Genomic DNA, 27,831 nt, shown 5'->3' on the forward strand with positions numbered 1-27,831 from the left:
TTTGGAGTTCAGTCAGCTCTGAATAGACGCCAGTACAATGCAGAATTTACCTATGAAGTTCTGGGTTTTGAGTGTGGGAGATATCAGAACAAGGACAAAAAGATCTATTTACCAGAAGTCATGCTGAAGACTATCAGGAGAAAATGCATTTTTTGACCAGATGAGTACATTGACAGCAGCTGGTCTTGATTAAATGGAAGATCCATCTAATACAGAATTTCATCTCTGACAGTAGTCAGTGGAGGCTGCTAGGGAAAGAATATGGTAATTCTTCCCCAAAAACGCTCTTCTACATCTGGCAGTCAGTGGTTAAGCCTTTGTTGAACCAAAGGATGGATCTGGACCATCATATTTAATAGTCCTTTTGAAGCATCCTTTAAGTTATGTAATTGCTTTTTTAACCCAGTTACACTTTCAGCCTCCAAAATGTCCTATGGCATTGCCTGCCATGCACAACTGAATTTCATTCTGTGAAAAAGTAGTTCTTTCTGTTGTAAAGCTGATGCCTTAAATTGATGCCCCATAATTCTTCTATTTTGAGAAACTGAGACGACCAGTTCCTCATGACCATTGTAGTTGTGTGTAAGGTGAAGGTTTTAGTATTTGTTTTGTTCTTTATTTCCCCTATCTGTCCAAGGTTTTCTGAGCTGAAAGTATTACACTAATTAAGCTAATTAGTCTCCCTATGTTTGAGGGTGACACTGAACTCCTGTGATAGTCCTTGCTTATCACCCACTCTTCTTTATGTTTACTAGCTCTACTGCAGTGTCTAGGGAACTGAAGTAACAGTATTTAAATCATGGCCATTGTTTTATGCTTCCTGCCCTTTATTTTCTAATAAGTCTTACAGTTGTGTTTGCCCTCTTGGTTGCTGCTGAGCTTTTTCCTTCATTGAACTATTCACACTACTTCTAAGATGTCTTTTGATTAATTTTGAATTAAGCAGAGCAGGTCCAAGCGCAACCAGTGGAGCTCATCTAGACTTTTCTTGTATTTTGTTGCTAAAGCACCTGCATCTTATTCCATCCCACTGAGTCTCCTTAAGACTCTTGAGTAAAACACCTTGCAACAGGGATGTGTACTGCAACAGGTAGGAGGGGAAGGGGGAAAGGTAGGTGTGGGTTTTATTGTACAAACTTAACTTTTCATTATTTTTTTCTCTGAGAAAGAAGACAAAACAATTGACCTCTAAGACAAAGGGCTGGAGTCCTGTTTAGACTGCAAGTTATTTGACACTTACTAAGCAAAGCATATATTTGAGATGAAATCTGTAGCTTTCCAAGTAAAAGTGATTCATCTCACTGTGAGAAGCACTTCTTCTGTAAGAGTAGGTTTGCAGCTAAAATCAGTTATAAATTGCTCTGGTCAGGTCTTGGGTTTCACAGGTTAGTCACAGTTTTCTTCCTTACCCTTTTTCTCAGGAGGTGAGTGGCTCCTGGCTGCCACCTTTCCCTCACCAGCAGAGATCCTAGTCATCTGTCACACTTGTCCAACCCACATCAGCATACTGCTTCTAGCCTGCTTCACAAATGATTCTCTCAGATTACATTTGTAAGGAGAAGAGCACCATTCCTCACAAGTCCACATGCCCCAGGACAAACAGCACAAGCTACTACTGGACAAAGCCTGGCTTATTTTTAACAGCACAGTCCCCAGCACTGTCAGAGGTGGGTGGGTACAGCCGTTGAAGGAATGTGTTGGTACTAAATGCACAAAAGCAGCTGAACCATCCCTCTCTGAGCAGGGTACTCCAAGAGCTGTGGATTGGGAATTAGGAGGGGAAGTCAACATTCACACACAGAGAGCTGAATATTATTTTTCTTAGAAAAACACTCTGCAGCAGTGAGACAGAGGGTGTACACCCCTTTCCGTGGACTGCAGCCTGTCAGCAGCATTACCATATTCATGACTTAAAGGCTTGTGAATGCTAAGAATGTAAGAGGTCAGTTTGGCCCACGGCCAGGACTCAACCCTCTGCCTGGTGAATAATGCGCTTCATAGTCCCTTTGTTGAACAGAGCGCCAGAATGCAGGAGTATGGGGGGTTACAATATACATTGGCTGCACAATTGAATGCCACTGCTTCGTGGGAAGGGCATGGAGACAGTTGTTGCCTGTGCATGTAAGATTTGCAGAGAGATACATCTCTGTTGTGCAAAATTATTTCACTGTGGTGTCCTGACTTGGTGCTGAATAGGGACTTTATGTCACATGTGGCCTGTATGATCCGTCAGGAAGAGGGCACAGCTCTAAGTAATCAGAAGCTTTTTATCTCAGGACAGCAGCTTGGTAAGTATTGGAAGACAGTTATGCTAAAAGTGCTGCATAAAAAAAGGGGCTGATTCTTTCTTTGTAAAAAGACTTGATATGAACTACAGCTAGAGCAAGACAGATAGAAATGTTTTTCTAAAAAACTTATATTTGCTTAAACACCTATCCACTCCCTCGTGCCCACCCCCACCCCTTCTCTTCTCAGTCATGAAGTATTTTTAGCTTGAATGTGCCCAGAAGGAATCTTCTGGAAGGCCACAAGAGAAACAACATAACAGGTTGCATGTGTAAAGGGGTCACCAGAGCAAGGTATAGAAAAATAGCTGAAGGAACTGAGTCCTTGAAGCTGGTGACATCGAGGTAATGACATCAGACACAGAGAAAAATAGAATGTAGCAGCTGGAATAAATGGCAAAACCAAACAAAAAACCCCAAAAACCAACTCAATAACCCCTTGGAGAGGTAGAAGTCAGAGAAACAAAAGTTATTTTTATCTGTTAGGTTGCTACTGCCTTTAACCACTGCTGATGCTGCTAGTGACAAGACCTACTTTGTTTTCACTGATCACAGCTCTTGGGAAAACTGAACATGGTACCATGTCAGGGCCAGATAAGACCAGAAGAAATGGAGAGGATTGTTTACTAAATTCAGTGGTCACAAAGGTGAAACTATTAGAAACTGTACTTTTCTTATGTAGATGAAATACTGATCCTAATGTAGTTTGCAGAAAGTGTTTATGATAAGGAGGAAAACCATCTTGATCATCCCATCCAGAGATCAAATGGCTTTTCTGGGAGACTGGAATAGCTAGCTATTTGCAGCAACTATTTAGTACTTTCTGATTTCAGATGAAATGGATTTATTGTTGAATAATCAGTTGTCTCTGAAAACACATCAGTTATTCTGGAAGGTAGTGACTTCTATTTGGAAAGCTTGTTCACTTGGGGAGTTGCATGCAAATTAGACCAATACTCTGCAACTGTCTGAGGTAGCTTTGCTAGGGAACTTCTCTAAGTGGGCAAGAAAGCAGGAAAGCTGCAGCTGAGAGAGCATATTTTGTACAGGAATCTAAAATTATGGCATTTGTAATTTAGCTTCTCAGGAAGAAAATAGAGATTACCATAGACATCAGTTTGACTAGCTCAATAATAAATCAGTGGTCCTTACACCTAAATAAGATTGTTTATTGTTTTTTTGTACATTCTCTCCTTATTTTTGAGATGGGAGAAGAGCGTTTGAAAACACTACTTAATAAAGAGCAGCAGCAAACCAAGCCACATACTTATGCAAGGGAAGACACTTTGTAATTAGAAGTGCTTTTAACGTAAAAGATTATGGACTTCATAATGTAATTAAAAAGTATGTCAGAAATAATTATACATATACTTCAGACTTTAAAGGACTTCTTAGATGTCTGAGATTTCTCTAGGTCTATAATAGACAGACTATCCACATCATTAAACTACTGTTTTCTTAAATAGAATTGCTGTCTGAGGATGTAAGCTTTTTCTTTCCTTTTTTTTAACACACGACAGAATTACAAACAACCTGTGACAATAGTTACATTACTTAAAAAAAACCAAACCTAATCTATATGTAATGTATGCTAATTATTGAAGCAGACTTTTTACAAAACTAATGATCAATTAACATTTTATGTTGGAACTGCATAGAATGTATTATCCTGATTCTGGAGTCTATTAAGACATATTTCTTTTCTAGTGTTCCATTTCATTAGTTGCTTTATGAAACAACTAAGAGCACTGTTTCAAAGTTCTTTTTCAAGTGATAATTGATACTTATTAATAAATATTCCTCACCAAGAACACATTAGGAGTTAGGCCTACTATGAATGATTTAGACTGATGGATGACCTTAAAAAATCCATGCTTGAGCATGAGGTTAATAAACTGAAAATATTAACCTTGTCCTGTGTATGACTGGATTTTTTTTCTGCAAACATTGCTGTGAAAACCCATTCAGAAAACACTCCACTCCAAAAGATTTGCTTCCAATTTTACTGGTCACTGATAGCACAGATAGCTTGGGTTTTTTGCTTATTCTTACATCTGGAGTGATGTGCTTGTGGTATGTTAAACTTGTCTGTCTGCCAGGCACCTACCAGCTGATCTCTCACTTTATCCCCTGAACAGGAAATGGGGAGAAAACAAGATGAAAAAGTTTGTGGGTCCAGATAAAGACAGGGAGATCCCTCGCCAATCGCTGACACCAGCAAAACAGACACAACTCAGGGAAGATTCATTTATTTTCAACTAGAAATAGAGTAGGATGGTGAGAAAGAACGACAAAACTAAAAACACCTTCCCCACCCTCCACTCTCTTCCCAAGCCCAACTTCACTCCTTCATTCCCAACTCTTCCACCTCCTCTCCCTGTTCGTGCAGACTGGGGGTCATGGTCAGCCCGCAACAGTTCCTCTCTGCTGTTCCTTCCTTCTCACGCTTTTCCTCTGCTCCAGTGTGGGCCCCTTCCACAGGATACAGTCCTTCACAAAATGCTCCAGTGTGGGTCCCTTTCACAGGGTGCAGTCCTTCAGAATAGACTGCTCCAGTGTGGATCCCCCATTGGCCACAGCTCCTGCCAGAAAAATTGCTCAGGCATGGGGTCTCCACAGGCTGCAGCTTCCTTCATGGCATGTCCACCTGCTGTGGGAGGGGGCCCTCAATGGGCTGGGTGGATATCTTCTCCAGCATGTTTCTCCACAGACTACAGGGGAAGCTCTGTCTGGCACTTATAGCACTTCCTCTCCCTTCTTTTCTGACCCTGATGTCTGCGGGTTATCTCTTACATTTTTTTCACTTCTTTCTCACAGCTGTTGCACAGAATTTTTCATGCTGTCTTAAATATGTTTTCACAGAGACACCACGAACTGGTTTGAAGTGCTCAGCTTTGAGCAATTGTTGGTTCATTTTGGAAGCAGCTCTGTACTACACAGAGGCCACGCCCACAGGATCCCTCCACTTCTCACTGCCAAAGCCTTGCCGCTAAACCAAATACAGTTCTATTTTGTGCTTTTCCACAGCAAGAAATCAGACCTGTTTCTCCCACAAGAGGGGAACTGCCCGTTAGTCAAATTCTGCAAAACTGCCCCTTAAGTTAGATAGAAGAGCACTAGACAAATGACACTTGCATGCTATTCCTCCTCAAGCTTCATCTAATCCTGAACTTGACAAATACGATATTTCACTAAACTAAATTAGTTTTTCCCCTGCAATCAAATGTCTGCTACTCTATCTGTAGGTAAATGACTGCAGGGAGTTTTTGTGAGGCATTATTAAAAGAGGTCCTTAATCCTAACTGTGTTTAGTGAACACCAGAGATCACTGAACCCTTCTATCTCCTGTCCTCAGTACTTTCTAGTCTTTTGCAACTTTTGTAAAAGATGGAAGAAAGCATTCTTTTTGTATGAAAGGAAACACAGTTTGCACAGTTTCTCTGAGGCCAGAAAGTGAGTCAGCAGTAGAAAGTAAAGAGTTCAGAGCCACATAATAGTATCCAGTTACTTCACTGCCACAGTCTAGCTTTTGGAAACTGCCAGACCATAGATTCACTAACATTCATGATTATTTCAGGAATAAGTTATTATGGAAATGAATAGAGACAACATCCAGTGCCACCATGTGATTTTATTTATTCACAGACAGTGTTTCTTAAAATTGGCACCATATAGCAGAAAATATTGCCATCAGTGTCACAATTTTCACCCATCTCAATTTTCATAGAAAGCTAAACTATTGGGCTTGAAAATTGTGAAGTGGTAAAATACTGTATTTTCCTTTAGCAAAACAACATTCCTCATGCTTAAAATATCTTAACTGCATATATGATGATGTAAGGTAGAGAAAGCAGTGATAAACTCTAAGCCCCACAAGGGTATATAATTGAAGTGGCATGTTATTTACATTAAGACCTCTTGTAAAACTTGAGGAATCAAGTAAAAACTATACTTTATACCTTGGCTTTAAACTCTACTTTTACTTTTACTGAAGAAGCTTGTGCCCTTAGTTCAAGTGCTATCTCAGGAAGACACATACTGAAATGATTTAGAAGTTGTAATTTTAGTCAGTTACAAATTAGCATCTTCACAGTTAATATACAGAATTTCCAACACTTCCAAAATAATGAACACCTACCTCTCTACTCACTTCACTGAAAAAACTTTCAGCTCAAAGTCCTACTTTCCTTTCTTTACCCTTCTCTTCTCTGGAAATGAATGATAGGGAAGGGGTGCAGCAGGATGTTTCCTAGAGCATATTCCAAATGATCTAAGGAATTTAGACCCTGTTTTTTCCTCTCTCCCTGGACTGAAGAGCTTGTAATCCTGTTTCTCCTGAAAGAATCGGAAGGTACAAGAAAGCAACAACTTCATGGGTTTATGAAAGGAAGGAAATGAAGTAATGATAAATTATGTAGACAAAAAAGCTACTAGATTCTTCATTCTGGTCATGAAGAGAGCAACTTTGTTTTGCCTGCAGAACATGAACAGTGCCTGAGTCAACAAGATCATGTACTTCAGTGAAAATTCCTTTTTTGGTAACTAGAGAGTATGACTTGGTGCATTGTTAGTAAGTGATGCAAAGCAACAGGCAAAAAGGGTCAGTGAAAGCAATGAGGCAGTAAATGTGTTTCACACCTTCTACGTGTCACTGCTACCAGCCTTGTTTGCAACAGTCACAAGTGCAGGTTAACTGAGTTTATGGAAAGAAAAACTAAAGCTAAAAACATCAGGTAGAAAATCTAGCTTTAGCTCTACATATCTGCCTTTAAGAGCCTGTGCTTTTAGGTTTTTAAGTGTTGCTAGATATTGTACAACAGTTGTATATAATTTTCTGAAAGGTAGATAGAGCTGAAGGTTTTCTTTGCTGTGTATCATATACACCTGAAGTAAAAGTTATGCTTCCTAAGCAGTCTGTAAAAAAAACCAAAAAACAATCAAACTGGCTCCAACTCAGAGAATGACAAACTTGCCCAGTTTGACCCAAAGCCAAAACTTTCTGGAAGGAAGTTGGTACAGTAGCAAATATCATCCCCCAAATACTAAGCCTGTGAAAGAAGCAATGAAAGAATTTTAGACACAACTTCCAAGACACTTCTCCCATTTTGAGAAAATATCAAAGCTGAGTTATTTGGTTCAGCAGTTTGCATTTTGCTTTCGAGGGAGGTGCTCTGAGATGGAGACTGCTTCTCATATGACCTTCAGCAGCTCAAGTTTTGACAGTTTAAGCTGTCAAAGCAGCAACTGCTTAAAAACATTGCATACTCATAAAAAGTTGGCATTTCAGATCACTGTTAGGTTCCCAGGTAGTGTCATTGGAAACTATGGAATGTTAGTTCTGTAACAATTGCCTCTGGCTATAGAAGACTGGAATTTGAGGCCTGCACAGTTCAGACTTGCAAAAGCTTTTGTATTACAGATGTTGAAGAAGCAACTTAAAAAAAGCAATAATGAACTATACAAGTTGGTTTTATTTTATTTTTTTTAGTGTTGGTGCTCCCACCATTAGCGACATAAATATTCTTAGAAGCATTTCATAGAATTTACTTTCAAGAAATGTGTTTGTTTTAATAGAATAAGTGGTCCTTAAAAGCTGAAAAAAGTTAATTACAAAGTCCTTGCAAAGTCAGTTAAATGCAATTCCTTGACAGGGAGAGCCAGCAGTTAACATGGCAACAATCATCTGTGCAGGGGGTGTTAAGAACAATAAAGTATAAAGCTTCCATTTTAATAAAATCTCTTTCTCATTACTCCCAGAATAGTTTATTGTTTTCTTTTGAAGGACACATGACAGTGCAGCAAGCTACAGGGATTCTTCCCTGTGGGAAACTAGGAGAGAGTCCTCCTCTTATCTGAGCAGTATGCCCTCTCTCCTCCTCCAGCAAACACTCAGAAGTAGATGGGAAACAGAAATCAGGAAAAAACCCCAAGGTTTTTCTTAGCTGTCTACTTATTTGTACTACCATTACTGAAGAGACAGGCAGAGACCCACCAAAGTTGTGTCCATCAGTCCCTTTAACATTTGGATTTAGGCTGCTTTTCATCACAACAGTGATTTGAAAGTGCAATGATTCGAAAGGTCTGGCTAAGCCACATCCATAATGGGAAGGCAAAAATAAGCATATGAAGGTGAGCAATATTCCCATGTTAGTGACACTTGAAGTGAACAGAACCAGCTGACAGCTCAGAATGGATCCCATCAACCATGATGCTTCATCTTTTCCATCCTCCTGCTTCTCTTTTAGCAGATTAGATTTTCTTCCAACTGATCAATGCAATTGATGTATGTAGTTAATGGATTCCTGTCTCAGTGGCATGGCAAGCACTGTGGGCTCCATAGTGGTCTTCTCCCTTTCACTCCCACTGCTTTCTTCCCCTGCCCCGCTTGTTCTCTCTGCACCAGAGCTTCTCTTACTAGGTGGAATCTACTGTCATATCAGACACATTTACCTCTATTTTTACTGTTTCCTTAACAGGTTTTAGTCTTACTAAAATTTTTCGTGAGCAAGGAAAAAAAACCCTCAAAAGCCACACTTACAAACAGTGAAAGTTGGGCTTTTTCCCTTCACCAATGTGACTTTGCATTTTGATACAAGATGCCTAAGGCTAATCATTTTCCGATTTTTTACGCTGTTGAGGAAAAGCTTGCTAAAATCTGGTCATACTAACAGTTCAGTAAACATTACTTTGCTCTTTAATACAGCTTGTCTTGGGAGACTATAATACTGCAAATATTCATTTTAGAGCATACATTTATGTTATGCAAGACTAGATAGTATCCTACTGCTCTCCCTTAAACACAGGGCATCAAAATATGCAGCATCTCTTACATGTACCTCAAGCACATATTGAGAAGTAGTGTCATCTTGTAACTGAACAGTGAAAACTATAGAAGTGATGGTTTAACCCCTGAAAGAAGCTGCAGCAGGTTACTTAGAAGACATATTTATGAAAACATGGCAGATTATTCAATACTCAGGCAGAACTGGACATGACATTCATTAAAGAAATACATCAGGTTCTTCAACTGGTATGAGGCATAATAATATGAACTTCCTGAAGATTTGAAGAAAAATATTAAGAGCTATAATGCAATGTTTTTATTTTTTACTTGTTTAAGGGAAGTAAGGCTAAATTTTAAGCTTCTGCTTAGTAGTTGCACAATCTCCAATTAGATTTCATGAGAGTAGTCAGTCACTGAACTAGGACTGAAGTTGTATTATATAGTTCCATTGTTAGCAGGAGTAAATAAGTACACTTCACCTTGTTGTACCTCAATGCCAGTTTGACACTAATACCAGCACTGTTAAGGATTAAAACAAACAAACAAATTAAAAAAAACAGAGTCCCCTTGCCCTCACCTTACAGCCTAGTCTGTTCAGAATGCAAGTAGACAGCCATGAAAAAAACCACAAAACAACAAAACCATGTTTTGATTGGTGCAAAAAATACTCCACTGGTTACAAATCATGCAAGTTTCCAAATATACTTATTCTCCATTTTGAGTTGTTGGGGCAAAAACCTGCCCTCTCTCCTTCTGCAAAGCTCTCAGATGTTAGGCACCCACCTTTTGAGCTGTTAAGAGCCTGTGAACATCAAACACTTATTTTATGACTAAGGCCTACAAGCATTCCCAAATGGGAAAAATGTTCACATTAGTGGACATCCCCCTACTATAACATTATTACAATCAAAACTGGGCAAGAGAATGCCTTTAAGCAAAAGGATCCAATATCAGAGGTGCAGCTGTGTTCACTACTCCCGCCTTGATCTTGTACACATGTCATCTTCATCATATTCACCCATCAACTGCAACAAAAACGTTCCAGTGTAGAGAAGAAACTGTCCAGCTATTTGTGCTGCATGGGATATTAGCTGAAGCACTTTCCTAGAAGAAAAGCCATTTATTTAAGAAAAAATCACCAGCAAGATGACATTACCCCTTTCCACCCACACCACCTTTATGAGTCAAGTTGATATTTTTAAAAACTCTCATTCCTTCTCACTTCTGAGCAGCTGGTCATTTTTATACCTTCTTTAGAAAAAATACTTGATTGACAAAAACTAGTTCATTCTGCCAACTGGAAAACACATTTAACAAAGCAGGCTGTCATCCTGCTAGACATTTACAAGGCTTCTGCAAAGCCACTACTCAAACTACCAGAACACCACAGAAGACAACTTTGCCTGGGAGCCCCACAGCACTTCTGCAACATAAATCCACCTCATGTCTCTCCTTTAGGTCATTTATGCAATCCTTCATGTATCTCCAAGCCACAGATCAAACTTGATTAGATATGGAGCTGAACAATCACATTACAATGGATGCCCAACAGCAAAACTGGGTGAAGCCAGATGAAGTAAGGCTGTCCAAGCTACAAGTCTTAAGAATTCTCTGTTCACAGCTATTCTATTTTTAAAAGATTAAATAAGTATCATCATTCAAATATATAATACTGTGTAAGAATCAGTGCAGGTCCATAAGCTAATATCAGGTAAGCATTGTAGGTCTACAATATAAACTGTGGATCACCACTGTATCACAGGGGAATAGAAATAGTCATATTTGAATGGTTGTTAATTCGTCTTAGTTGTAGGTGCATCTTCCTTCCATTCTCCAAGAAACAATGGGGATATCAGTACTAAGAGCTATATTGGAGTCTCATCCCCCAGAAGTTAAGTAGGCCCTCACAAGTATGAGGCTGAGGCACTGGGGAAGAGATACACAAGAACTGGAGCCATTCCAAACCTGGAATGGGATCGGTTTCTGAAGATGCAGCAACCAGACTAGCCTTCCTCTTCTGCAAAAAAAGGGGGGAAGATTTTCTGAATTCCTGTCTGAGAAAACATGAACCCTCTGCTGCTATTCACTTGTCCTTTGATCTTCAGCAGAAAAGACAAAGTCTTCTTCCTTCAAATTCATTTTTCCCCACTGTGATGAAAGGTTTGCAGTCAAAATCCAGTGCTTCAGAAGATTAGAATACCCTGTACTTATAGCCTGGGAAGCCTTTCAAGAACACTGTATACTTATTTGTGCTTCCCTGAAATGAGCCATTTCAGCATGTTCTTCCTCCATCACACAGGCCAAAGAGCTTTACAGTCATAAGGAAAGCTGCATCTGGTACTGAACTGTTGAGCAGCTGCAGTGTGTCACTTGCACACAAGAGCAGTTGCCACTTAAGCCATGGAGCAAGTTATTTGTTGAACTGGACATTTGATCCTTCAGTTGGACACTGCAGGGAGACACCATTAGGGGAAATGCACTAATCAGATCTGGCAGGCTTCCAGTCCCTCCCACCCATGAACAACTGTAGATTTTTTAAGTCCTCTCCCTTCACACTCTGCAAGTGGACTCAGGGCATCAAAATTAGCAATCTGGAACTCATTAGCAGAGGGACCTAACATCATCTGTCTCCTATTTAAACAGCAGGCCAAGACAGGCCGTAGCAGTCTTGTGTTCAAGGGTACCAAGGTTATCTCTTCTGTCACCCCTGTTCTTTGCTGGCAGACCCTTTTCTCACCTTGCCACTGGCACTTCCCGTACAGCTCAACTGTGTAAAATAACAGTGCTTCCAGAAGAACTCCACAGCTACTTCAGCTGTTGCCAGCACCACTCCTTTCTCAGCAGCTGCCCTGTCTTGGCAGGGAGGCAGAATTGTCATTTCAAACTCTCCTTAGCAGCACAAGTTCCAGTGCTGATACTCAGCTCCATAGCAGGCAGCCAGAGATTAGAGTTTGTTTTGGCTCAGAAAACTTGACAAACATAGGAACTAGAGGAGTGCAGCTGTCCAAGGGCAAACCTTTGCTTTGAAGAAACCCTAACAAAGCCAGTGTTACAGGTGGGTGTAGCCTGTAGCTGGATCATTGCTGCAGTCTGACCAGAGATACCAGTCTCACCAGCTGTAGCCTGAAAGATTAAGCAAGGGACCCCCCAAGTAGAGTGGGAGAGGTCAGTCAGACTGAAAGACCTGGAACAGGATTAGCATTACAATGCTAATTAGCATACCTGCATCAAGAGAGGAGGGAATACTTAAAGATTTCAAACTGAGGACTACTTGTCACTCAGGGGAAGTGAAAACTTTGCTTATGACATATATTTCCGTCGTCAGATCTATCCTCGAGTAATAAAATGCAGCAATGCTACACCATTGTGTATCAACCAAAATTTGAAAAGTCACATAGAGAAATTCAGGGCTGCAGCTTAAAAAACTGTCAAAGTATGTCACTTCTGTGAAGAAGGTACCTGAATTCAGGAATCTTCTTGAACCAGGGTAGGATGCAGTTTTGACAAGGCACCAAGTTTTAACTCATTGCAAACCGTGGACAAGAGAGGCATTATTTTGCCCCTGAATAAGACAGCATTTCCCAACAGCCAGTTCTACCAAATTCAACCCACCACAGACTACTCCTGCAGAAGATAGTGGTCCTTGATAAGCTCCATTAGTCTGCCTCCAGAACACTTGGTTTAAGAATAGTGAGGTCAGTGTCTTATTACAGATGACAAATTCACATTAAGATAGTGTCATATCTCTTCCATTTTCCTTTGCCTCTATGTAGCTCAGCTGGTGAATTTGGCAGACAGTAATCGCAAAGTCCAAGCAAGCTTTAACACTAGATCTCAAATTCCTCTCATTTCATTCCCTGGAAGTCCTCCCTTCAAAGAGCTTCTTCCTCAGCCTTCTGCATTCTTCAAACAAGTGAAAGGAGTTTGGGGAAATTCTCTCAGCAAAACAAAGAGATTACACTTACAGCCTTGCAGTACATACAAGCTGATAAGATTTTGGCCTTGGGAGAAATTTAAGATTCCACCATAAAAAGCTATAGGAAGTTTTTACAAATCAGCTATGCACCTTTTAAAGGAAGATTCAGCATATTGGCCAGTATGTAAGAAATAATAAAACTAACTTTAATAATACTAACTTTATAAACGCACCTGCTTCACAGAACCAGTAGCAAACACAGATTTTATATTAACGCATACACCTGATCAGTAGTGGCAACATACTTACCGCAATACACTTTTTGCTCCCATGAATTTGATATCCCATGAGACAGAGTAGATCTCATAGAAGGTCGCCTTGATGTTTAAGCAGCCAATAAAATCCTTAGGGTTCAGCTTGTACAGATCAAATGTGATGTTAGCTACTCCATTTCTTGTCTAATTTAAAAGAAAGAGAGACAGTTTGTACCACGATGCAGGAAACTACAGCAAGAAAATTGTGAACAATGCAGCTCTTCAGAAGAAGCTTTGCTTGCTCCAGTCTTAGGGTTAGCTCTTGGTCAATTCTAAACTAGAATTGAAAACATTAGCACAAAGAAAAGCAAATATGTATTTTATGTAATTTTGTTCAAGTCCTGACCAGGATTTTGAAGCTATTCCAAAAGGACACAGAAGTTCAAGTGACATAACACTTCCTGAATATTTCTTTTCTGTAGTAGAGCTTCTTCAGTGTATACTGAAGCCACAGGTAATGACACTGAACAGTGTTCCTACTACTTATTTATCCTGGTACTTTCCAGTTGCTATCTGAGGCAGCACAGTGAGTCTACACTGAAGCAGGCCACTAAATAACCAGGATGACGTTCTGTTTAGGGAGGAAGACAGTATTGATGAGCTCTCTTAGAGACAGCTACAAAAATATCATATGTGAAAAGTTATGTCCTCATATCAAACCCTGGCTCATAATACCTCTTTTTCTTTCTACTAAAAAGAAACACAGGGAGGGAACCACTGCTGATTAAGCCTAGGGTTTAGTAATGAGTTTTTAAGAGAAAAATCAAGGGAGAAGGAGCGTGGAAAGTCGTCTTCCACCTTAAATCCAGCCTCCTTTATTGAAAGCAGCCCTTGTCTGCTGCAGGGCTGACAGTGTGCTTCAAGAAAGGAAAAACAAAAAGAAAATAGTAAAGAGAATCCATATTTACAGAGACATCTAGTGGATACACAGGATCCTCTGCTCAGCACATTCCACTCAAGGTTAATGGCCTGGCAGCTGTCAGGTTGTTTTTTGCATGCTAAATGAAGCAATAAAGTTGCGTAAGACCGGGCTTTTTTGTACTTGTCACCCCAGCTCTCAGACAGTGTCATGATAAGTCAGACAAAGTTAAACACAGCAGTATATCATTAGCCAGCAGTTTTATGCCTGTTTTACTTTGATAGCCTCCAAACTCCAGCAACAGGGTCCCCTATCAACAACAGCTTTGGAATATGTAGAAGTACTTGGTAGCATGTCCCCTCCTAGACCCTCCCTATTGGCGTCCAGAATATTTGGTTAAAGCATAATAGAGCTGGTGCTGCACTCTAGATATTTGTGAAGCTGAAGTGGTCCTTCTGCTGTCACTCAGCACATACTGAAGAGGGGCTGCATTCAAACTTGTGCTGCTGCCATGCCAGACAGGATAGAGGGGAAAGGAGCAAGGTGGAATCACACCCTGGCTACAACTTCTTTTTTGCCCTTGGAGCTCATGGCCCAGATGCAGCAGGTTGATAAGCCAGTGAGATATCCTGGGGAAAAATGTCCAGACTGCCCACACTGCAGCAGGAGACTGAGAAAACAGGGCCACAGAATTAAGCCATATGTGTACAAACATACAAATGGTATGTCTGCTTACAGCTCCACAGGTAGCTCTGCACCTGGTAGAAAAAATGATGCTAGCTTTCTAGCAACAACCATGTAAAGGAAAGACAGTTAGGAGTTTGACTATGTTATTAATGTACAGATGACTATTTCCCCACAAAACCACTAATTGGACATTGAATTGATGTGATTAGAAGGCCAAAGCTAGCGAGCTTCAATAGTTCTTAAAACATCTTGAAGCATGTAGACTAACACAAGGTTCTAATGCCAGCTTTTAGCTATTTGTAAAATTAAACACAAGCATTTTTCTAAACTTCACTAAATTACTACTACATTCACAAGACAGAGTTTGCTTTACATTGCTTAATTTGGCCATTTTTTATGCTTTAAAAGCTAGTTTTTAAGGACATTTACTCCATGAAGTTAAAAAATACAAGGTCCTAATTTTCTTTATGTTACAAAAAGTAAGTAAAGAACAAAGTTATTTCTCTAAAAGCAGGGTATTTTCCCTTCGATTCTTTTCAGTTGTAATGTTTTATTTCAATTCCTTGTAGATCTTTGCCAACAGAATATGTCCAAACAAGGGAAAATAAAAAATATGGACTTGATTTTTCACCCAGGAAGGCTCAACAAGGAGTTGATACCTTGACTTCTTTGGGGTAATTTTTCTTCCTCTTCTGCCCTCTTTCCAACAATTTTAGCAGCCACAAACATTCTTCCATCCACTTCTACTCAAGTGAGAGAGAAGAAGTCAACACTTACTGGTGCCCATTTCTGTCCTTTTTCTAGAACTATGAAGTGTGTATTATCATCCAGGGACTTGAAAAACTCTTCTGTGTCCACAACTGTGCCATCTTCCTCTAAAACCAGAGTAATTTTTCTAGCAGATATAAAGAAGGAATCTAAAGTCTGAAAAAAAAAATCAGTACATTTTAGCATTCTAAAGAGAGCCTATCATTTCATATTAAGATTTGTTTATTTGACACAGTCTCCCAAACTTCCCCAGTAATGGTTTTTAGAAGAAAAAGTCTGTGGTTTTTCTTTCTGGGACACTGTATTTCACTGTAAGTTTCAGTCAGAGTGGGGCTGTTTGCTATACCTTGCTGATGAGCTCTTGCAGACTGCTTGCAACAATTCCTTTCCTCCTGCTTCGGGAGGCATTGGACACACGGAAAGGTCGCCCTGCAGGCACCAGAGGAGGGAACAGGGCCTGTTTTGTTATGGCTCCTACAGATGCTCCCATGGATATCAAAGATCTAAGACAAACAAAAATTCAACACAGTTATAAAAAAACAGTCATGTCAAGTTGTGTCAGAAGGAGGAGGACTGTTGAGTTCAATGACATAATCACATTATACGAGTAATTCACAGATCACCTTAGACCAGTGGAGCTTCCTTTCAAAGCTGAGTACTACACAGCCCTACAGATATGTCTCTGAATATTTCTCTTTTGCCCATGGCATTTGGAAGCACTTTAAAACAATTTTAAGCAGATGTGGGCCACCTCTAGCTCAGCTGACATCAAGGCCACAGTCGCAGTGAAGCTGATGGGTTTTAATACTGAATTAAAAAGGCAGCAGCTCTTACTGCATTCAGTCACTTAGATTATTCTTTTTACCTGCAAGATAAACCTGCAGTGAGATAAATAATTAGTTGAAAGTAACCTTATGTGTTAAGATAGGAGTTTCCTTTAGGAAGACTGAACATATTACCCATATTCAAAACACCTACTGTCAGAATGCAAGTGGAGCTTTTCAATATAGTTATGCTTGACTTACAAACAGCCAAGGCCTTTATCTTGTAAATTATATCTACAGCCTATAAAACTTGAGTTTTGAAAAACACAAACTAAGACTTGTTTGTGCCCTAATGTATCAGAAGGAGTCAAATGAAATGAAAGTTAAGATCCAAGTACATAAATACATGGTGTTGGAGCAGGTTGTTGCCAGAGAGGCTGGAAAAATTCAAACACTTTTAGAAAGATGTTTTAGATTTTCTGGGCAATTGCATGCTTTAATAGTGACTGCTTACCTTTGGTAAACCAAGCACACAACACTGGTAACTGCCTAGTCCCACAACAAGGTACAGACCTGCTCTCATCTATATTTAGTGCCACTTCTTTTGCCAAGTGCCGTTGGCTAATTCAGTAATCAGCTTGCCAAAAACGATGCTCTGCCTGACACCTGGAAAGAAAGGATTGATCTCTACATCTTTTAAAGGGAGACAATATTTTGCCTGCCACACCCCTGGACTTTATCTCCTTTGCTCCTTAATACTGAATTGCTCAGGGATGGGAAAGGGATGCATCCCCATTTTGTTCTCCCACACAGGTGTAAAAGGTCAACTTTATGTAGGAAAATCTATTCTCAGACACTTTCACTGAAGGTAAAGGGGTGAACTGGCAGCCTTTTTCTGCAGCCAAAGAGTGAATACAGGAATTCCTAGAACAGCAATGGAATGGTGTAAAGTTACTCAACTAATAACGTCCCAGTCACATCTTTTTCAAAAATTCACATCGACCCCGGAGACTAACTATCCTTTCCAAACCTCTTATCTGGTCTTTAAGCATATTTTTTGAATGCACAGAAGGCAATTTTTGTAACTGAACAGATTCACATTTCAGCAAATAATTTATTTCCTGCTCTCATTCTGAGTCACTGTTCAGGCTACTGCCTTTCCTTTTTACACCAAAATTTCCCTTCTTCAAAAATTCTTTGGCATTATTGGAGCTTAATTTTTTCAAAGGAGGAGAATGAGAACGTTCAACAGTTTTGTTCTAGCTTATGCTAACATCTTCTTAGTAGTGCTGTCTATACACTAAGTCCCTAGCTTTCAACATTTGACATATATATACACATGGTTGATGTAAATCTCTCCCCTTCCTGTAACAAAGCTGGTGAGGATGAGCAGTCGGCATGGCTTTCAGGAAACAAGCATTGTTTCAAATTAAAGAGCTAATAAGCACTATTCCTCTGGAGAAGGGTCAAGACCAGGGAGGAGGACAAAGTGACAGTAGCACTGACAAGGGCATTGAAGCTCCACAGAAGGGAAGCCTGCTAGGACAGGGTGTTTGTCAATCTCGTTGCTGACTAAGTTAATAGTCCCCCCATCACCCCACTGGTCTGTGGGCAGCTTGCATTCTGAATCACTGAGTCTCTTCCTCAGACAGGAAGCCTGCTCATCTGCCTTGGGGCTGGGGACACCACAGGGCACCCTGATGTTAGAAAATGCAGCACTCAGGTTTCAAGAGCTTTCACAGCTAGTTACATCTCATTCCCTCTTACACATTTGAAAATCTGTATCTAGAATAGTTACTTGAGTGATGTATATGACAGTACCGCCAATTTTTTTTTTTTTTTTTTTAGGGACAGTCAATACCAGACCCATTGAAAAGTTTGCTTTCCCATTACTTAAGCCAAGTTGTCATTCACAAAAGACAAAGCATAAGGTAAACAGCCAAAACACACATGCCAGTACAGAATGAAAAGTGTTAGGGGCACAGCTCATGGCAGAACTCAAGCTAACAGGGTTCACCTCAGGCATTACCACAACCCACTATGCAAGCCATATGTTAAAGCTCTGAGCAGAAGTTCCTAAAGGGTTCAAGATCAATCACCTCACACTGCTGCCTAATTCTATCAGATTTAAATAGTCAGAGACAAACCCCCAAACTAATCAGATTAATAAACCAGGACTTTCATTGTCTCCACCAGACAGTGACTGAACAGGAGTCGAAGTCTTAAGAATTTATTTAACATTGAAGATATTACACTTACATTTTGATCAAACCTGTCAATATCATCTTTAAACTAAGGCTACTTATGAAGCAGTGAATGTGAGCTTTAGGGCAGGCTGAGGTTTCAGCTAATGAGAAGTATTAGGAGACAAAAGCCAGTATGATTAAATAAAGCCAGATAAACAGAATGTGAACTCTTCCGTTTCTGGGTCAATTCCTGAAAGCTTGGGTTTGTGTTTGGGTTTTTTGTTTGTTTGTTTGTTTGGTGTGCCACTCTCTTTCCTGGACTGCAGACTCAAATAGGCCAGCCTACACTCAGGGCTCCTAGAAAGATCCCTTCTTGTTTCAGCTGTCCTCAAAACCCAGACAAACCAATTCCTGATGCAGGGAATTCCTCTGCTAGACTGGAGTTACCAAAAATAATTTCCTATTAAAACCTGATCAAGCTAAGTCAAGAAACAAGTGGTGGAAAGAAACTAAGGTATAGTTGGTTTCATTATAAAGTCGAGTGACATGTTAGATACACATTTTTTTTATTTTTATACATATATTTTTATTATTCTTTAAAGTTAAAAGAATCAAGTCCTAGCTCTTCCCTAAAAGAAGAGAAATCCTATATCTGTGGAAAACAAAAATACATTTTTAACTGAAAGATCAAATATCTTCAAAATCTAGCATCTTACCTAGTTTGTTTTGGATAACTACAACCTGCTAAAGAGGGACTCACAGATACTGCTACAAGCATTCACTGTAATGTCAAAACTGGTGGAAGAGATTAATTCATTTTTCTAGGAGAATCCAGGGATTAAAAGCCTGCCTTGAGCCCTGCACACATATTTCACTATTTACCCTTGGTTGCAACATGCCCCATATGTTTGTATAAGAATCTCACTCATAAAAATCAATGTTGCACAACACAAGTGGTTCCAGGATATGGCACAGTTTGCTTTTTAGGTTAGGGTTCACTGGCAAATGGCAACGTCAGGAACAGTGAAGTAAAAAAAAAAAATAAGGAAAGGGTCAGAAATTAGTCAGGAGACTTAAGGTTCAACTAGATTGCAGCCATGGTCTCCCTAATTAAACAAGAGCTGTGGAGATACCAGAACCGCAGGTGGCAGCGGATGCATTTTTGGGTAGTGTACAGAACTGTACCTCCATGGATGTGGCTGACACGCCTGGAACGCTAGCGGAGGCCAGGGGTTGTGGTCATGTCACCGAGTACAAGCGGCTCCCGGCTACATGGAGGCTCCGCTCCTGACTCGCCAGTTCCTGGCACACAGGCGGCAGGCTCGGATGCCGGGATGTGAGCGCATCCGGTCGTTGCGCCTCAGCAGGCAGTTTAAACTGAAAGGCTCCTACTTGCGCTTCCCTCAGCAGAATTTCAGCCAGGATCACAGAATCAAGGTTAGAAAAGACCTCTGAGATCATCGAGTCCAGCCTTTTACTTAACACCCTGTCTACTAGACCATGGCGCTGAGTGCCACATCCAGCCTTTTCCTAAACACCTTCCAGGGACGATGACCCCACCACCTCCGCGGGGAGCCCATTCCAATGCCCAATCACTCTCTCTGTCAAGACTTCTTCCTAAAGAAGGATTGCAGGGCTGCGAGAGCGTCCCGACTTGTTTCTCCCACTCAGGGCCCATCAGGTTTAATCCCCCAGGAGCCCCGCCCGCCTTGGCCGCCCTCGCACCGCGCTCCCAGTGCGCCCTTTGCTCCCGAAGCGCTAGAGCCGACAGAGAGCTGTTCAGATTGGGCATCCCCCGGCAGCCAGACCCGTCGCCGGGATCAGCGTGGGAAGCGGGGATGGAGAAGGGGTGTGGGTATCCCCGCACTCACCGCAGCAGCGATATCACGAAATCCCACGCCACCTCCATGGCCGGTCCGGCCGCGGGGCAGCGCTGGTCACGGTGCTTAAGTGTAGCGGGCGGGGCTCCTCCTCCGGGTGGAGGTGGCCCCTCCTGGTCCCGGCTCTTCCTGCCCTCCCTCACTCCGGGGGCAGTGGGAGCCGTGCCCTGGGAAGAGGGAGCACTGCCCAGACAATCCCGGCTGGGCTTAACGCTTGTCCACAGCACCATGGCGCCAGCGGCGGGGATGCAGGAACAGGTGCGAGGTAGCGCACTTTGGGAAGGAGTATTTTTTCAGGTGCTTTATAATTTACCTGGGAAAGGAGCGAGAAGGATTTTGTTCGGTGTGTATCGGAGGTGCATGCTACATTCTGGCTAGCTACAGCTAATATAGTAACAGAGCATTAGAGCATTAGAGCAAATCAACAGATTAAGTATCTCAGCTTCTGATTTTAGAGCCTGTGAATAAGCTTACAGCTCGGATTAATGTTTACAGTAGCTTCAGTGAGGGTGTTTACTGTTACTCCTACAGGCAGGAGAGCAGCGACTTCTGTTCACTACACAAGTACCAAGGCAGTATTTCCTGTTCATGTATGTCTGTGAGCACAAATACGATTCTTTTGGGCCCTGGAGCCAGGATGTTGTTTACATCTATCGAACCACTATTGCATAGGGAAAACATTGAAACCCCTGAGCATTGAAACCTGCCTCTCGGGCAACAGCCTGACCTAGGGCCAGCATCTGCACCAGGAAACTCTGCCACGGCTGATCAGGGAATGACTTCAGAGGCCCTTGCCACCAGCATTCAAGTTACCCCCAAGGTCAGGAATAATTAGTTATCTGGTTACCTGTATTGTTTTTCCCGAACTAGCCTGTTTAGGGCAGGAAGAACCACTCAAAGTACCTCTTACTGTCCAGGTTTCTTTAGCCTGAAGGCTGACATCTGCTGGATGTCTTCTTCAGTCCTCAGCTTTTGGGGTCCTTATCAGCTAAGGATTTTTCTGAACAGGTGAGACTCCAAATGTCTGGAGGAGGTGGAAATTTTGGTCTTGCAGGAGCTTAGTTTTCCTCTGGCCACGTGCCTCTTCCCAAAGGTCTTTGTAGAGACATCCAACCAGCGCAGCCACTGCTAAGCAGCCCCCTGAGGTGACATACCCGATGCAAGGCTGACACAGCTCTGAGACAGGAACAGTGTCTTGCAGGGATATGCTCCTCACGGGCACTAGTGCCTCAGTTGTCGTAACTAATACAAACACAGATGCTTAACTAATACAAACATAGATCCACAAGAGTAACATGTCCTTTTGAAGACTGTCCTGATCTGTAAGGAGAGAAGAGTATTAGCTGTAGTTTTACAAGCTGCCTTAATACTCCTTTTTTTTTTTTTTTTTTTTCCTGAGCAAGCAGCAGTAAGACCATCAGATGGGTAAAATCACTGACTTAGGAGCTGGGCACCTCATTAAAGAAGTGTCTTTGAACAGCAGCAAGACAGCACACAGATGAGATGTGCACAGAACCTACCAAGGAAGAGTATAAAACAGTAGCACGAGACAAATCTGGCAGGCCAGGGCAATAAAATGAGATCTCATAAAACCCAGAAGTGACAAGATAACATTCAGTATAAAGAAAATAGCTGTAAGAGGCAGAATTACTCCACTCATTTACAGGGAGAGAAAATAGACCATAGGTTGAGGTGAGGAGGCTAGAATACTTAGCAACATTTGCTTCAGTCATCACTGAAAACATTAATTTTGCAGGGGACAAAGTATGTGGCTGATGTTGAAGAGAATGAACTCTAGAGGTGGAATTAAATAAGCAACTGTGTTAATCCCTCTCGCTAAACTACTGTCTCACTGTCCCTTTGCTGAGTGCAGTGACTGCCTCCATATGTATTACATTTCCACTGCAGTTCAAGTTAAACAAGTTTGCTTAAGTCACTCCTCACAGGGGTCATATTGCTATGAACAAAAGTCTGCATATGGCATGTTTAACAGGGAGGAGGAGGAGGCACTAGAAGTAGTTTAGCTTGCAACTTCGCATTAGTGAGCACTCAGGTTTTCCTTATTCCCCTTCAAGAAAAAATTGACAGATTGGAACAAACCCAAAGTGGGAATGATCAGTCATGCAGAAAAACATGGCAGGTATATGGGCTGTGTGGTTTGGGAAATGGAAAGGTTGGGTGTAGATGTGAATCAGGGGCTTCAATGATCTTAGAGAACTCTGTAAAGGGAAACGGAATAACATTTCCTCTATGCCTTTACCAGTAGGAAAGGAGAATTAAGTCATCTGTTAAGAGATATTTCACCTCTAAGGTGACTGTCGTTAGGTGGGATCACTTACCAACAGAAAATGTAGGGTCAGTTTGATGCAGACATTGCTTGGGCCAGTGATCAAATGACATAAATGACAAGTCAGGACACTAAGGATCAATTTGGAGTTTCTTTTTATTTCTTAAAGTACTGACAAATTACATGAAAACGATTAATGCAGAATAAATTGTATCTCTACCTTTTCTTCTTTGACCTAAGAGGGGAGTGCAAGAAGTGAACAGATGTACTTACAGAACAGAGTTAGCAACAAAGGTAACAGATTAGAAGGGTTCACTTAGATTTGCAAAAGCTAACCTTCTGTACAGCTTTCTGCCTTTTCCTGTTTTCGGTTAAGTCTGATCCTGAGTTCTGTTACAGCCACTCTTGTTACCAGCCCTAAATGAGTTTAATTATTTCTCATCCCTTTGATTGAGAACCAACTTTCTATTCTTCACTGCATCCTCAAAATAATATTTACTTCTAAACTGCTTTTACTACTCAGCAGATTTCTATCTCCACTGACTCTGGTTCTGTTTTATTTCTGTCAGGCTGTTTATGTTAAAGATTTGGTTGTTCATTCTTAACATTTTTGTTAACTGCTACTGCACCATCACTGAAAATTTTTAAGAGCAGATTAGACCTGCATCTGTCATGGAAGGCTTAGATACAGATGGTTATTTTGAGAAAAGACTGTGGAGTAAAAGTTCTCACGAGGTTGCTTTTTATTGTTTTCCATCTTTTTCAGAATATTTGTCAATGAAACTATGTTATAATATCTAAAGCTTTGCAGGAACCACCGAGTGGTTTTGTTTGCTGTACTGGAGGGGATGAGGCTCCTCCTAAAGGTGATCTCGCTGCTCTGCAAGGCTGTGCCGAAGAAACTGGAAACGTTTTTTGGTACCGATTAAAATCCTCTGTAATTAGCTGGAAATGATTCTGTGGCTACCAAAGACTCCAATGTTGGATGCCCTGTTTGAATTAAAGACTAACCTTTTGCTGCAGCGAATCATCTGGCCCAGAAAAAATCCCGTTCTTTATTATGAGATTTCAGGGCTGGGTATTTTCTTTTATTTTGTTCTTTTTTGTTTTCAACGATTTTAACAGTAAGATCAAGACAGTGCTGATGGGTGGGCAAATGCTGTACACATAAGAAAAATTACTCTGCCAAGAATGTCTCAGTGGTGTGAAATACTTGGAACATAAATTTAAATGTAGATGTTTTATAGCTAGATGGGATATTAAAATCAGAAGGTCAGGCTTTGCCCTCATTTACTCCCTTTGCAACACTGGATGTGTGAATGAATTGCACATATTTGTGGGCAGCATTTAGCTGAAAGCTGACTTATTGAGTGCATCAGTGTGACGGCAGTAACGAAAAGAAGAAATGTTGCCCATGAGATTCATTATTGAAGATAATGTTGTACTGGAAACTTAATATTTATTTATTCTGATCATGCCACAGATTATCTGAAGTATTTTATTTTACATTTCAAAAGTTGCAACATCAAAAATATATCCAAATAAATCTAAAACACTCCTTTTGTTTGTTTGTTTGTTTTGCTTTGCTTCTAATATCTTTACAGTTTATTATTGGTTTAGTGGTACTCCCCACAGGAAAGAAAAAATATTCAAGAAGAAATATGAATTTTTATTTTATAAGCAATAGAATTTTCTTTTATGAGGCTTTTCACCACAAAATGAGAGGCTATCAGGCATGGAATTGTCCCATGGCTGCACACCAGTGTTATGGTTTTTAAAACAGAGCTTGAATTGCTTCAGACTGCAGTCAGCATTCCAGAACTACTAAATCGCCAACTGACCTGTGAGCTCATGCTTCCTTGGTAGTTACACTAATTAATTGAACACCTACATTAAAAAAATCTTCTCAGATAAGGAGTATCTCTAGTTTATGTGTTATATGGCATCCTTTCAAGGTTTAATTGAAAGTAACAATTATTGTACTTTGGTTTTGTCCAAAATATAAAGACTAAGACAATAATAGACAGAAAGCTTAATGGGTGTCTTTCCTGAGGGTCCCGCTGCATTTGAATCCATGTCTTTCTGCCTGAGGTGTGTAGACCTCTGAATTTGATCAGTCATTTTTAAGGGATGCACAAACAGGAACTAGATTTGCAGATGCTACACAGTAATTTATGTGCATGTCAAATTCCAAGGCAGGTCCACTAAGAAATTTTTAAGGATCACACAGAGATTGAAACAGACTGAGAAAAATATTGCTATGACTCACTACTTTTAGATTCTGCCCAGGCACTTTGCTCTCTGGACAAAAAGGCTCTTGGTAAGCTGCAAGAGCTCTCAAGGTCAAGTGACTGTCAGATGTAATTTGGGGTCTAAACCTGACTTAGGATCTAAATGCCTTCTGACCAGAGCTGGCCTGCCTCTATACCCATCTCTGCAAAATATCCAGTCAGACCTCAGACTCTAACAGGTCTTTTTTTTTTTTTTTTACACTGTGACTATTTTCATATGTGTTTTATAATCCCTTAGCAATAGGGACAGTTGTTAGCCACGGGGTTGGTTTGTGGTGCACCCCAACACTCACTGCCTTTATGTGGGTCAGGCTGCAGAAGGAGGAGAATGGTTTTATGCTGTAAGGTTGATAGTTCTCTGGTCTGAACGCCTGGGCCTTGCTATTCTCCTCTTGTTTCTACCACTGCTCAGCTGCAACTCCCTGCCCCCAGCCACCTCAGCTCCAAAGTCCTTGCCATCTCCTGTCTCATGACCTCAGGTGTCTGTTTGTGCCTCCCTCACTGACCCCAGTCCATGTAGCTGTTGCCTGGCCTGTCCACCCCTCAGATTTGGCTTTGCTGGGTTTGATTCTGACCATTGGGTAACACCACCCAATTAGTGTGGGTCACAACACTTCGGAGCACAAAGTTACTATACGCTTTCACTTATGGTGGTGCTAGAGCATTGATACTACCTCTGGATGATTCTTGAGAAATTATGCTGTTCATCACTTTAGAGTAGGTTGAGGAGGATTTGGGGCTGCCAGCCTTATCTCATGGTCACATTTGAGCCTTTCTGTTTCTAACAGATACAACAGAAATCTTATAGCAGCTCTCTGAGGCTGAAGAAATCTACTTATTTTTGTAACTTGCATGACATATTTATGTAACAGCCATAGGCTCTCAATGTCATGGTGGTTTGTTATAATCATGCAAGGAAATCTCCCACATGATCAATGGGGATACATCTTGCTGAAGGTGAGAAATGCAAAGGGATCATTCTCTCAATAATTAATTCTCTAATCATTGGTGGGTTTTCTGTTCAGACCCAGCTGAGTGGGTTAGCAAAACAAAGACAGATGGCAGCAGATTATTAAAAACACTTATTTGTTAGTGGGTAATCAGCACAGATTCTGCTACCTTCCAACCCCCCCTTCACTTAGAGCTCAGTCAAAACACTTTAAGTAAATGGAAAGACCCCTGTTGATTTTGATGGACACTCAGCCAAGGCCTGAGTCTCACCTACTTTCTCAGCTAAACTTTGGCCTTCTCATAATTTTTGAAAGTTTTGGTTTGGGTTTTTTTTATTTTGTTTTTAATGAAAGAAGAAAATAATGCTGATGTAGTCACTCTTGGGAACTGCTGGGGGAGAGATCAAGCTATATTTTTATATGCACAGTATACTGCCATAAGCATATCCACAGTAAAAGGTCAGCCTGTTTTAACTGTGTGAGTTTTATGCCAATTAAGTTCAATTTTTAGGGAAAGCATAGGGATGAGGGATATAGCTGAAATATGTGCTCTGTCTGCCTTCTGAGCTGCATCCTTTGGGAAAAGGTCCTTGGAGCAAGCTGTGTTTGGGCTGAATACAGACCTGGGAGCTTGGATCTGCTTGGAGTAGATTCTCAAGGGCTCTTGGCTGCAGATGTCTTGTGAAGGCTTTGGCCATCTCTGCTGAGATCTGCCAGATGCTGCCTACTTGCTTTTGCTTTGAGACACACTTTACTAGGCCAATATGACATTTTGGTCTTAAATTGAGGCTGTTCCTGGGACAGCCTGGACAACCAGGCAGGTTGTATTTTATGTTATTTCCACAGATATCACTGAAGCACTTTGCCCTGTTTCCACATATTAACTATATTCATATATACTTTTCTGCATAGCACATTCCTTTCTGTGATGCTGGCTCCTCCCTCTCATTGTCAAATGCCCATTTTGCTTCTTACAGTGCATATGTGTAGACCCACAGTCCCTTAGAATGAATCCTTTCTTAGATTATGTGCTTAGTCTTTCCCTCTTAACACACATACTCTTAAAAGCGCAGAAGCATTAAGTATGCAGTGACTATGTGTTGCTTGACAAGCATTAACCAAAGCAGTGTGTGATCAGAAATTAATGCCTCTCACGGAGCTCAAGGAGAGCTGTAGGGCAAGCTTTTAAAGTGCTCCTCTTGTGCTTCTCTATTGCAGCACATCAGTAATGCCAGAGGTGTAGAGCGAGTCTGTCACTCCCTCTGGCCAGCTGACTGGGATGATGGGGGAACTCCAGTATGCCCAGTGTGCAAACAGCAGGCATTATGGATGTGTGGACCTGGGTGCATAGGCACAGAAACCAAACCTATCCCAATGTAAAGCTGCCCACTGTTGACAAGCCAGGGTTGCTGAGTCAGCCTCCAGGAAAGGGTTTTTTTGTCTATGGGCAGGACTCCAGTTAGGACAAGTTACAGTTCCACAATCCCTGAGCTGCAAGGTGGTGCAGGATGACAGGACAGGCTGGTGCAGCCCCAGGCAGCAGCTGCCTACTAGTCACACCAGAGACATTTCAGGACAACTAGAGCAGAAAGGAATCAAATGTTACTAGATCAATAACTGCATCTGGTTTTGGGAGGCTGCTTCCCTACAGCCCTGAAAAGGAAATAAATAGAGACCAAAGGGTCTGTCATTTCTTTCTACAACACCAAGCAGAATAAACAAACACAGACATCAGGATTTGCAGCAAATATTCTATTTTTCATGGCCTTAAGTCATCATACATATTTGCCACTTAACACACCAACACCTACACTGGCTGTTTGCTTTGAAAAGGGATTGAATGCAGGTGTTTCATAATGG

General features: G+C 41.1%; 1 protein-coding gene across 1 annotated transcript; it reads right to left on the minus strand.

The window, feature by feature from the left end:
- Positions 1–4,518: 4,518 nt before the first annotated feature.
- CIDEA (cell death inducing DFFA like effector a) lies at positions 4,519–20,688 on the minus strand. The gene is made up of 5 exons (XM_051773932.1): positions 20,435–20,688; positions 15,960–16,116; positions 15,623–15,769; positions 13,295–13,443; positions 4,519–10,173 (listed from the first exon to the last, which is right to left on the minus strand). The coding sequence occupies exons 1-5, from the start codon at positions 20,671–20,673 to the stop codon at positions 10,041–10,043; spliced, it is 825 nt and encodes a 274-aa protein (XP_051629892.1). The 5' UTR covers positions 20,674–20,688; the 3' UTR covers positions 4,519–10,040.
- Between the last annotated feature and the right edge of the window lie 7,143 nt (positions 20,689–27,831).

This window comes from Manacus candei, unplaced genomic scaffold (genome assembly GCF_025592945.1).
Source record: "Manacus candei isolate 608988 ecotype Guabito, Panama unplaced genomic scaffold, ASM2559294v1 h1tg000008l, whole genome shotgun sequence".
Taxonomy (NCBI): Eukaryota; Metazoa; Chordata; class Aves; order Passeriformes; family Pipridae; genus Manacus; species Manacus candei.